This window comes from Conger conger, chromosome 13 (genome assembly GCF_963514075.1).
Source record: "Conger conger chromosome 13, fConCon1.1, whole genome shotgun sequence".
Classification (NCBI taxonomy): domain Eukaryota; kingdom Metazoa; phylum Chordata; class Actinopteri; order Anguilliformes; family Congridae; genus Conger; species Conger conger.
The window spans coordinates 28,266,432-28,280,004 of NC_083772.1; the positions used below are offsets into that span (position 1 = coordinate 28,266,432).

A 13,573-nucleotide genomic window follows, 5' to 3' on the forward strand; every position below is an offset into this window, starting at 1 on the left:
TGACAACATTGTAAGTGAAATAATAGCGTAATTGGCAAATTACATTTACATTTACATTAAAATCTACATTTACATTGTGCTGTGTAACCTCACAGTTACAGCAGTCTGTAGGCTAGTTAAATCCCTGTAGTTTATGTCCAGGCATGCTGGTCGATCGCATTTTATTTCGGCCTAGTTGGAAGAACATTTTTTTCTTATTTGTTAACCACTGATTTTGCTAGTTAAGTGAAATATTGGTAAATGCCATTTTCTGTTCAGTGGAGATTGTGAGTGCAACAACCAATATAAGCTTATTTATGAAAATTATTTAGCAAGTTAAAATATAGGCGGCACGGATGGTGCAGTGGGTAGCACTGCTGCCTCACAGCAAGGAGGTCCTGGGTTCGAATCCCTGTCGGCCGGGGCCTCTCTGTGCGGAGTTTGCATGTTCTCCCCGTTTCTGCGTGGGTTTCCTCCGGGTACTCCGGTTTCCTCCCACAGTCCAAAGACATGCACGTTAGGCTTATTGGAGAGTCTAAATTGCCCGTAGGTATGAGTGTGTGAGTGAATGGTGTGTGTGCCCTGCGATGGACTGGCGACCTGTCCAGGGTGTATTCCTGCCTTTCGCCCAATGTATCCTGGGATAGGCTCCAGCCCCCCTGCGACCCTGATCAGGATAAGCGGGTTCAGATAATGGATGGATGGATGGATGGAAGTTAAAATATTGGTCAAACTAATTTATGTATGGATGAGACAATAATATCCACATAATGTAGCCTACCTCTAATTTGTTCTGGTTTTGAGGTTTTTGTTGTTCTTAGCTCTAAGTCATGAAATAATTTGCTGATTAAACAGCCAGAATGTTCAAAATGGCTAACATGGACGACTGCACTTCCTTGCACCTCCTGGTGTTCTTATCAACAACCATTCCAGGTCATTGCTGGAATTATTTTAATTTTTTTACAACATCACTGACACTACCCGCAACAGTGAAATCTGGACACAATATGTGAGAATTGAGAGGTCTGGTCTGGACCATGAGATCAGGCCCAATGCGTTATTGTATTGCCCATTGCTGTCCGTTTATTCGACTGTAACATGAATGCTATACTTATTTACATCTAGAGGGGTTGCAGCCATGACTATACTCATAATATACCAATGCCTTATTGCTTGCCTGTTGACTACTGTATGTCACACTTTTCTCTCTCTTAACTTTCATTATATCACTATTTTGGTCCATGTTTTACATTTCTAGCTTTGTATGAATTACAAAGTTCATGGATGAGTTCTCCCAGTATTGGTAAATGTATTGCACAAGTCATGACTGCCGTTTCTTTGTTTTATTCAGTGATAAAAACATGATTTAGATTCTGTGACCAGAAAGATAGTGAACTTATCGAAATTGTATGCATCTTTTCATAATGTTTTGTCCATCATATTTCTTTTGGTGTTTTTCTCTGGTTTCAGTAAAATAATATAACATTTTGGCACAAAAATACAAAAAAGCATTCCATAGCTGGAAGCTAAAATAGCAAATATTTCCACAGCTACAGTGAACTTTCCAGGTGAGCTGACATAAGCTGGTATAAAGGTGATCCAGACTGCACAGAATATGAGCATGCTGAATGTGATGAATTTGGCTTCATTGAAGTTGTCAGGCAGCTTACGAGCCAGAAAAGCTAAAACAAAACACAATATAGAGAGGAGTCCAATATAAGCCAGGACAGCCCAGAACCCCACTGCTGACCCTACATCACATTCTAGAATGATCTTTTCTTTGTAGTGGTTTGTGTTCTTGTTGGGGAAAGGAGGGGATGTTGTTAACCAAAGCACACAAATAAGGACCTGTATGAGAGTGAAAGCAAGTACACTCAGTCTCTGTTGGGGAGGCCCAAACCACTTCATGACATTACTGCCTGGAAGTGTAGCCCTGAAGGCCATTAACACGACTATTGTTTTTCCCAGAATACAAGAGATGCAGAGGACAAAGGTGATCCCAAACACAGTGTGGCGCAGCATACAGGACCACTTTGAGGGCCGGCCGATGAAGGTAAGAGAGCAAAGGAAACACAGTTTTAATGAAAAGAGCAGCAGGAAGCTCAGCTCTGAGTTGTTGGCTTTCACAATGGGAGTATCTTTATATACAAAGAATATGAGTGCGATAGTGATTGTAAGGCAGCCGCCCATGACAGAAAATGCAACCAACAGTATCCCCATTAGTTCATGAAAGGTCAGGAATTCAATGCTTTTTAAATCACAGTTATTTCTTTCTTCATTTGACTTGTACTCCGGAGGACATGGGACACATGTCAGTGCATCTGTAAAATAAAAGTTTTTTTTATTATTTTTTCTGCAATTCATTTAACATTTTTCCAATAACTTAAAGTGGTACATATTTTCATATCCATTACATAAATAGTATCATTGCTTTTTGTAAACAAGGTCAGGATTAGTATATAAAGAAGATGCCAAAACTCAATTGTGGTGTTGCTGAATTCTCCATCTGCACATGGAATACAGTCAAAGCAGCAGATAGGTTTCCCCTTCACAAAAGCCATGTGTGTTCCAGGAAGGCAGCTCTCACTGCAGACTGACCTCGGCACCTAGAAAACAGTCATACTTAGCCTTGGTTAACCACATTTACATTTTACATTTACATTTTAGTCATTTGGCAGATGCTTTTAATCCAAAGCGACTTACAAGTGCATAGGTTCTACCACAAGTCAAAGCATCACATCCAGAACTAGGAAAATACACCTGGACTGCTGTTCTAAACATATAGTCGTCATCATAAGTGCAATTTTTTTATTTTTTTTATTTTTTTTATTTTTTTTGTGGGGGGGTTAGACAGGGATAGGGGTATCAGAAGGGGGGGGCGGGGTAAATCAGGAGGGAGGACTAAGGTAGAGTTTGAAGGGGTGTGTTTTGAGTCTGCGTCGAAATAGGGGGAGGGATTCTGCTGTCCTGACAGTGGTCTGGACATGCACAGCACATCGACACAAGCACAAAGTGAACACAGAATGGAGGTCTTCATAAGGGTGTATCAATAGAGCCACAGTTTGGCTCAAACTTGATTAACCTTTGGTTAAATTTACATGAATAAAAAAAAGTAACTTGTGACAATAGATAGACTTATTTAACTGACCAAAATATATGAAGAAATGTACCCAAAAACAAAATATTTGAAACTTTAATATAAATCCAAGTTAAAGTATTTTTCTTTTAATGCTAGGAGGGTGTCCAGACAATTTATTTATCTTCTTTTATTTTTTCTGAAGAAGATATCTCCCACAATATTCATAGTTAAAAACTGCAAGCAAGCAAAAATAGTTTTTTGTGGTCCGAATATTGTAAAAATTATGTTTTTATTTGTGATTTTGTTTGAGAGTTCCTTGAATCTTGAATTTGTCATACTCTGCGGCTGTTCTGTTTTGGCGTTTTCCATTTCCGTGTTTGATGTCCGTGTTTTTTGTCCGCTCTCGCTTCCCGTTGTCCTTTCATTCATTCATTCATTTACCTGTGTCTCATTGCCTGTTCTCTGCACTCACACCTGTTTATCATTTCAGCTTATCTACCAGTGTATATATGCATGTCTGTGTTTCAACCCATTTTATGTACCGCTACTTTTGTTTCTCATCGTGTTGTTTGCTTTGATCTGCTGGTGTCAAATCTGACTGGACTTTTGGATTACAATTTCTGGATTTCCCTTAGTACCTTTGCTTTGTCGGACTGCCTACTTGTGTGTGAACTCTCACCTATGAGATCAACATCGCCTAGGATTATCCTTTGTTTACCGGTGATTGACACCTGCTTGTTTTACCTGCCCTGACCTGAAAAAGACATCTGTTCAGTGTATTTCCTGGTTGCAATTGGTTCTTCAGACCTGGTGCCTGACAGAGTTTTCATTCTGTATTGCAGAATAAGAATAAGAGATAATCCGGTGAAAATGTCATTATTTTTTAGTCTGCAGGTTTACTGTATTGGTTTAGCTTACATTATGATGTAATCATTTACAAAATCTAAATATTCAAAAATCAATTTAATGTTTTTTGTTTTGTCTATGTGTGTGTGCTCTTTGAAAAGACAACACTTGAATGACATAATTTCTCCTGAACCCTATCCACATAAAATGCAGTCATTTGCTCACTTAATTATACAACCCTGTATCACCAACTGGGTAATATTACCGTTACACAAATTAATGAGTTTGATATGCATTTTCCGGACAGAAATTCACTTGTGTTTCTTTGTAGAGTCCAGGTCACAGAGTTCATTGGTGCATTCATGGTTAATATGTTCTTGGGTTGTTATTTTTAGCAATTGGTGATAGTTGCATACACAAAATTATGTTATGTCTTCCATGGTCTGATTTTACCAAACTTTTTGAGTACAGAAGTTCATCAGCTTACCTCTTGCCGACTGTTTGCCCAGACAGCCTGCACATCATCCTTCATCACAAACTGTTGTCCCTTTGGCAAAGATGCATCATACAGCCCTATGATCTCAAACACAACGACACCATGGGAATTCAGCTGCCAGTTTACCAATGTGTACCTTGGTACAGGGTCCCCCTGTTTATCAAATTGAATCCTCTCACCATGTTTAGTGGTGAATTTTACCTGGGTCAAATAATGAAGCACCTAGAGGGGAAACATTAATGTTAGCAGTGATTTTATTTTATATGCAAATGTTTATTAAGGACAGCGGTCTCTGGAGTCCAACCTGCCATGGTTCTATTTGGCCTTTGTCTGCGCAGGTTCTGTTCATGAATGGTCCATGTCCGTCTTTGCACATGATGAGATTGTGCAGTGAATGAGCCACGGCATACACAGCATTATACACATTGTTCAGCAAATTGGTGTTTGATACGTCTGTGTAGCTGTCATTTATTCCATGCAAAGACTCTGATCCTGTGCAAGTTTTCATGCTGACATCCTTGCGAGGTTTTAGAATGCAGCTGAAAATACTCTCCCAGAGCTCTACCAAACCCATGTTCCCAGGCCTGCTTGATGGGCGCATTTTCATGACAAACTCCTGCAGTCCTGGTAAATTCATCTTTGGGATAGCAAGGCCAATGGCCCCGCCCACCACTGCATAGCTCACCGGGGAGGCAATGGACCGATAATTGATCCAGCCTTCACTGCCCACCCACTGAAAACCTGTCATATTCTGCAAAAACAGTTCTTTGGCGAGCATCTCCAAAGTGGGACCATCTACAAAAGCAACAATCACTTTTGAAGATGATTTTTTAATGATCTCGACGACTTCAAGAAATTTTTGTCTAGAGTCAGTCTTGTGGATGGGCACTGAGTACTCTATGCAGATGCCCTCATACTTGGCTGCTTTTAAAAATGTAGCCATTCCATTGTTTCCATAGTCATTGTTTGTCCTGATGGCACCAATCCAGGTCCACCCAAAGTACTCAACCAGCTTTGCCAAGGCTCTGCTTTGATAGTAATCACTAGGAATGGTTCTGAAGAAAGTTGGGTACTCCTTTTTGTTACTGAGACATGCACATGTGGCTGAATGACTGAGCTGTAACAAATTAGATAAGCAAGTATTCACTGTTTTTGAAAGTGCAGTAGAAAGAGTACCAACGGGAAACATCAAAATGATAAAACATCCAACAAATTCACCTAAAGCAACTCTCAGTCAGTATACTCATGCACACTCAGAGACATATTTACAAGCCCTCAGGCACATACAGTGCAGTGTGCATGCATTGTTGGTACAATTTCTGTTATTTTGTCTCTGTAGTCCAGTACATTGGATTTGAAATTGTGTGCAGACTGTCCCCTTTATTTTGAGAGTATTTCCATCCATATTGGGTGATGCATGTAGGAATCGCATCCATTTTTATGCATAGTGATATTCCTTGTTTTCTTTTGGCCTTTCCCCTTTTTGTTTTTGTTTTGGCACTGCTGTGACATCAGGCAGTGGGACACCGCTCTGTTCCACAGGTGATTTAGGCAAACTGAGATCAGTCAGCCGCACGTAGTATGACACTGACTTAATAGCCTATTGGTTTTTCTTTAGTTTCTTTTATATCCTCTAAAACTAATAAATTAAACTAAAATAAATATGCGGAAGTACCAAGCGAGTATGCCTCCACAGAAGAAAACTCAAGGATGCAAGATTACTTTTAAAATTGGAGACGGGAATACATTAAACCAATTAACACCCCTAGTTCTACTGGCTACAGTGGCAAATTGCGACTTAGTGCTGTATATCCAATGACAGACAAAGACAACGACAATCATGAAAACAATTTTGCAGTTTAGTTCTGTAGTTCTGTCTGTGAAGTATTCTGCAGAGAGTAGTCACCAACATCCACGTCTGCCTCCTGAAGAATGTTTCTGAGCTGTTGGACAAGGTATTTTTCTTCATTATGGCAATAATTTGCTGTCTCTTTCTTCTTAATGCAAGCCTATTATTTTTTCTATGTCTCTCGTCTTTTCTTTATTTTCAGTCTTATTGACTGTCATTGACTCACTCTGGGCCTAATGTTGACAAACACCAACAGTTTCCAAAGGCAATCAAAAGCATAGAATCAAGACTCGATTCTGAAAGCTTTCCTATGCCTGCACTAAGGAAATGAATACACCTGACCATTCAGAAACAGCTGATACATATGGACTGCGCTTGTCAGACACAGACACAAGCGCATCCTCATAGACACAGTCTCACTCCATCACATACTGTGCATACATACACACGTGCACAATATGAATCATACATGAAAGAAACATAAATGAATGTACCATACATTTTAAAACATTTTATTCAAAACATTTTAAAACATTTTAAGAGAGATTTCACAGTTTAAAATTACATAAAGATCACTAACCACAGGTATGTGGAATGGTCCCACTGTTCTTGCGATCCCGATGGTTGAAGTGGAGAATGTGTCTCCTATTACTGCATGTACCGATGAAGGTTTGAGGCAGGTCTTTGCGACTTCCTCATGTCGGTTCATTAGAGCTAGAGATGCACTTACAGAGAGAGGAACACTTGGACAGGAATCATATATTCTGTAGCCCAACGAAATGCCTGGAAGAATCTTAGAGTTGTTGTTTATCTCTTCAATGGCAAAAATCATAGCTTGAGCAAAGTGCAGTTCTCCTTGATCCAGCCTGTCAGGAGAAATGGACTAGTGTTGTCAGTATTTTATAGTTACTATGACTAGTCTAACATGACAATAGATGATGAAACAAGTAACTAACAAAGTTGACTGAAAGCATGTTTGAGGGGCATGTGTAACAGGTGAGAAATTGCCTGAGTCCGAGGTGGGATTTGAACCCCGGCCTCTCACTTGTCCAAATATGTGTTGAACGACGTGTTACCAGTCAGCTAAAGACGAACTCGCCTCTAGCCAAGGGCAGCAACGTTCTTTTGAATTTGAGGGTTACGTCATCGGGGAGTCTTGTCGCGATAACCTGCTACCAGTCTTCGCTTTCACTGCACTTCACCATGCTTACTAGCGAACTAGCTGAGCTAACCATGCTACACATGCACTGGGGTTGAAAGTGCCTGCTTTTTAATGAGCCAACTATCCCTGCTGAAAGATTTACCTAGCTAAATAAATAAGACTAATCTGTAAAATTAGTTTATACCCAACAAGCCAACTTCACTGACTAGCAACAAATCAGCTATAGCCAGGGGCTGGCTGGCTAATCACTCAACCAATGGCCACCTATTGAGCTGGTAACTTCAAAGAAAAACACAGCTTGCAAAATGTGCAAACTCAACTGTGAAACTATACAAGACTACTAATATAACTTATAAGAACCAGAGAAAAGAATGAACAAGAATCAAATGGTAAATGGTTGCCATTTATATAGCGCCTTTATCCAAAGCGCTGTACAATTGACCCCAACGGCGATTAGCTGCCATGCAAGGCACCGACCAGCTCGTCAGGAGCGTTTTGGGGTTAGGTGTCTTGCTCAGGGACACTTCGACACAGCCCAGGCAGGGGATCAAACCGGCAACCCTCCAACTGCCAGACAACTGCTCTTACTGCCTGAGCCATGTTGCCCCTTATCAAAGGTATTAACAGTTTTAATTGGATTGCTGAGAGCAGCTAGCTGCAAACAGGTTTTGCAGTTCACTTAACCATGTCTGAAGAATGTGTGAAGAAATTGTTGTGGTTTGGCGATAATGTAAAGGAAGAGCACTAAGCACCCACAACTTCAAAATGGCCAATAGGACAAAATTACAGAAAACTATGAACTCTGAAAAAAATAGCTATCTCTCTGATTGGATTATATTGGAAGTGAGGGCTAAACAGGAGGGGCTCCCTTCAATAGTCAGCCCATTTTTATGCATGAAAAAGGGAGGACTGTGCAAACCAAGGAGCCACAACCACCCCCCAGTGTTCTGGTCATGTAAACCAGCTTCCAAATACCAAAACCAGGAGATCGTCAATATATATGCACACCTCTAGCCACCGCGTAGAGGCGTCACATATAATATGTTTCAGCAACAGCTACTTCCAGTTGGACGCTGAGCTCAAGACTGCATAAGCGGCCGACGGTATCAGAAAATGTACAAAGGTGCCTGGCAAACTCCAAATGTACAAATGTTCTGCACACTCACCCCTTCAAAAAGTGCCCGAGATGCTGCCAAGCCTTGAGTTCAGTGGGCAGGGATCTGGCCAGAGGGGGCAACCCCATACTCTCATATGCCCAATTGAAAAACGTTTTACCAGGGGGTGGGCAGCCACCGTAGAGCCACTATACTATGGCAAGCAGAAATGGCTACAGTATGGCATGCAGAAATGGCCCCCTTTAATTTGGACCGAGACAAACCCTTATGAAGTGGGCTCTGAAAAAGGTTGAGGACAAAGAGTGTTCCAGACACAGGTCAACGCCTCCCATCTACCCTTATAGGCCGTTGTAGTTGAGGTAGCATGAGAATGCTGTATAGTGTCTACAGCTGCTTTGCTTAATCCCATCATCACAAGACTGGACCTAACTGGGGTCAGGCCATAAGACGCAGCCTGCGTGGGTGGGGGTGAAAAAATCAGCAGCAGGGCTATATCAGCCATCCACTGTTTGTGAGGCCAATCTGGCCCAATCAAAATCAGGAGTTTCTTCTTCTCTATTGCTTTGGTTAGTACCTGCGGTATCAGGCCAAAAGGAGGGAAGGCATAGAGATAGGGGGCTCCTGCTTAGTCTAATGAACTGTAAGTCGCTTTGGATAAAAGCGTCAGCGTCAATATAATGAAATATTTAAATAAATATTAAATCAATTAATAATCTTGGAGAAGAAACACTGTACAATATTGTGATTTTACATAAAAATACAATTATATATGAGTTGTACAATGTATGATAAAGTATTATCTTCAAATATGTTTCAATTGTTTTCCAGTCTCGAGATTGGATAAAATCTAGTATACATATGAGCTTAAAGTGAGTCTAAAAAAAAATAAAAGAACATAGTATCATTACTCTGCATACAGTGATTATAACTCTAGTTTCCAACTCCCATCCCTAGTTAGCCTTTTTATGGAAAAGGAAGTCAAGAGATGAAAGAATAATGCACAAGATAATGCACAAATGTTAAAAACCTACACATATTCCAACATGTTAGGATGAATGCACACTTATAAATGCAAACATTCAATAAATACACATATCACCTTATTACAGAAAAAAGGATATGTAAGTATTATATACAGGTAAGTATTATTCTCAAAATTACACATACTTGCGCATGCAATAAGAAGATCATTTAATGGAGCCCCATGTTAGCTTTTTATAAAAATTAATACTAATGTTTGCCCTGTTTTTGTTTTTCGAGCATTTAACCTGGACTCTAAAATCTGTTATATCTTTAATTGCTTGTATTTATTTTGGCTTGGAGTTCCAGAGGTGAGCAGCGTTTATTGACATGACTGACTTCCCAAAAGTGGTTCTACAGTGTCTAATGTTGCAATTACCGCTGGTAAGTCTACAAATATTATTATAAGTATGTCTGGTGCTAGACCATTCAAGTGCTTAAATACCATTTTTTTTTAATGGTAAGAGAACTTTCAAGACATAATTGATTACATCGCTTCAGTATAAGACAGTATAGTGCCATCTCTGGGGCTTTTTATCAAATAATGTTTTACCCTCCTATTATGCTATTATGGTTGACCCCAACAGACTAAATACACATAAACACATAAAATTATTGCAAAAGAAAAGTTTTGACACTCTGTGTCACCTTCTTATTGTCTCCTGAATGACTAGCCTTTAATCCAGAAATATGAGAAATATGTGAGAAACATCTCATTTTAGAGCCTGAGGTACAGGAAGTGAAAGTTTGGCACCTGTATGGGACAGTGCCACCAGAATCATCCAAAGAAATCTTGTGAGAAAAAAAAAATGGTTGTATATTTTGACATTGTATACAGTTACAAGTGTAGTGTCAAAATAAGCCCCCACAACACATGTAAAGTTGGTACAGCACTTTGGAAAACAGCCTTATTTATGTTTATTGCATGTTTACTATTTAATCTCACCAAAATCCATCCATCCATCCATTATCTTAACCCGCTTATCCTGAACAGGGTCGCAGGGGGGCTGGAGCCTATCCCAGCATACATTGGGCGAAAGGCGGGAATACACCCTGGACAAATCGCCAGTCCATCGCAGGGCACACACACCATTCAGTACCGGAGTACCCGGAGGAGACCCACACAGACACAGGGAGAACATGTAAACTCCGCACAGGCCCCAGCCGACGGGGATTCGAACCCAGGACCTCCTTGCTGTGAGGCGGCAGTGCTACCCACTGCACCATCCGTGCCGCCCTCTCACCAAAATATAAAATGCAAAGAATCATCAACTGGTTTTTAAGAGATGTCGAAGACTGAATGGGGTCAAATTAGCCACAAACATAATAGGAGGGTTAAAATTATACAAGGAAGTAACTGTTTTAAATTACTTGGCCACATGCAGTTATACAGTAAGAAATATGCTATTTATTAGGCTGTATTACGTTGTTAATGAGAGAGCTCAGAGGAAAGAGGGCCAGATTGATCGAAACTGACAGGAAGGTGACAGTAATGCGAATCACCAACAAAGAGCATCCCTGAACACACAACGTGTGAAACATCTAAGTGGATAGGCTACAGCAGCAGAAGTAAAATAAAAATGTATAATAAATACCTAATAAAGTACTCACTGAATGTTTAACTGTGCTGAGTTTATGGGAATATAATGTCTTATATTTAAGTTTAAAACAATTTAAGTTATTTTTACTGTTTTAGAAATCTTTTTTAATATGAAGACCTCAGATTCAAAAACCATGTTCTGTTTTAAATAGGACATTTTTACTAGGTGTTGATGTTCAGGCTCACTAATTCTACTTTAATGGCAATAAAAGGTTATTCATCACTGAATAAAATGTAATTTTCCAAAAATATAACTTTATTCAGTATTACGTGGCTGACAGCATTTCCACTTGCCTGACAGTGAATCCACCACAGGTTCCTCCATTTCATCAAAGTTGTCCATCTTATTTAATGTTAATTTGGCATAATGTTAAAAAATAATGTTTTTGCCAATGAAACCGTGTTTTGGATTTAGCGGTTTTGGAAGCACAAGTATTTCATTATCATATACTAGGCACTGAGGGCTTTCACTTCATATCATTATCTCATTTTTCATGGAAGTGGCGTTTAGTGGCTTTTGCACCTGAAGTCTTCATATGCTTGTCATGTCTAAGATCATAAGCCGATAACATAAATTCTGGGGCCAGATTTTTCTCCACCCTGCTGAAGTGCATGGAACATATAACAGAATAGTTATAATACATTCTACTGTTGTTCCATTTTGACTTACCCCTGACATTGAACACGTCCAGGGTTGACTTGAAGGGTTGGATCCACACTTACTGGATTTAGATGAAATGAAAAAATGCCTCCTATTGTGATATTGCCTTCTTTTGAAAACTGTGAGAATTCCTGAGCTCCATATGGTCGACAGACAGGTTTCCCAAGGCCAGAAAACAGAACAAGTAACAAGATGTCTGTGAGCAGCACCATCTCTGAGAATGTATGCATCTTAAGCTAGCAGTGTGCAGTGGTACTGCAGCATTGCCCGACTTGCCTATATAGGACTATACCGATAACCGTCATGAGAAGCCTGACATGGGGAGTGTCTGTGTCTCCCAATGGGGAGATTTGTTTTCTGCTTGCATGTAGCTATTGACTACAACACAGGCCCTATCACTCATGGCACAATTTTGCTAACTAGTCGATATGAGATTCATTCTCACCTGTCCCCTTCTTATGGAGGTCTGTATCTGTCTATCATAATTTTTTCTTCTCAATATCTAAAATTTTTTTGTCTGTGGTCATTTTTTTCATGGATATGGTGTAGTTTTGTTAATTATATTTTGAATTGCGTTGACACATTCGACAGGGTTAGTCATAACTTGTCCCAGTGGCTTCAGAAAATATTCAAACCCCTTCATGTTTTGCACACTTTATTGTGCTGTATATTTCATTTTACATTGGCCATTTTTTGCCCATCAATCTACACTCAATAAACCATAATGACAAACTGAAACCGTTATTAGAAAACTTAGGAAATGTATGAAAAATCTAAAACTGAAAAACTAAAACTAATTTATACACTACCAGTTTAGACACACCTTACCTTTGTCTGGCTTTTTTGATCAATGTTTTATTCAAAGCTGGTCAAAATGCAGATTCTTAGTTTTATGAAACCATGTTTTTATACATTTTCGTTTCACCATGTAGTAATTACAGCACTTTTTATACATATAACTTTAGTAAAATTGTACATCAATTAGTAAAATCAGTCATACTATGAAATGCTACCAAATAATTCACAATTCATTCATAATACTGTGAATATATGCACTTAGTGAGCACTTTATTTGGTATTTATTCTACTGGGTAGACTTCTCTATAGGTAGAATTCTACTATCCACTTAAAGTTATGATGCGTTATGTGTTCAGAGATGCTCTTCTGCATACCACTGTTGTAATGTGTGGTTATTTGCGTTACTGTCACCTTCCTGTCTGCTTTGACCAGTCTGGCCATTCTCCTATGACGTCTCTCATTAATAAGGTGTTTCTGTCTGCAGAACTGCTGCTCATTGGATTTTTTGTTATTTTTTGTTTTTTGCACCATTCTTTGTGAACTCTAGAGACTAGTGTGTGTGAAAATCCCAGGAGAGCAGCAGTTTCTGAGATGCTTAATCCACCCTGTCTGCCACCAACAATCATTCCATGGTCAAAGTCACTTAGATCATGCCACAGTTTATTTTTGTATATATTTTTATATTCATACAGTTTTAAATGTTATGATTGTTTATTTGTGTTGCCAAGGGCGGCATACAAGCTAGAATCGCCGCTGCATTCTAGAATAATCTTTTCTTTGTAATGCTTCATGTTTTTGTTGGGGAAAGGAGAGCTTAGCTATTGTTATTTTGAATGTAGATTTAAATAGATTTGAATGAAGTATTATATGCTGTGAGAACAGCTGCAGTTTCTTCAGTCTATTCATCAATTCGATTAAATTTATCTGTGTCTGTGTCTGTTCCACCATCTGTAATATCTTTATCAGGA

The 13,573-nt window shown here is 39.3% G+C and overlaps 1 protein-coding gene across 1 annotated transcript; it reads right to left on the minus strand.

The window, feature by feature from the left end:
- Positions 1-1,398: 1,398 nt before the first annotated feature.
- Positions 1,399-12,019, minus strand: LOC133108705 (extracellular calcium-sensing receptor-like). Its single transcript, XM_061218387.1, has 6 exons — positions 11,817-12,019; positions 6,830-7,115; positions 4,705-5,517; positions 4,392-4,622; positions 2,462-2,585; positions 1,399-2,300 (listed from the first exon to the last, which is right to left on the minus strand). The coding sequence occupies exons 1-6, from the start codon at positions 12,017-12,019 to the stop codon at positions 1,399-1,401; spliced, it is 2,559 nt and encodes an 852-aa protein (XP_061074371.1).
- Between the last annotated feature and the right edge of the window lie 1,554 nt (positions 12,020-13,573).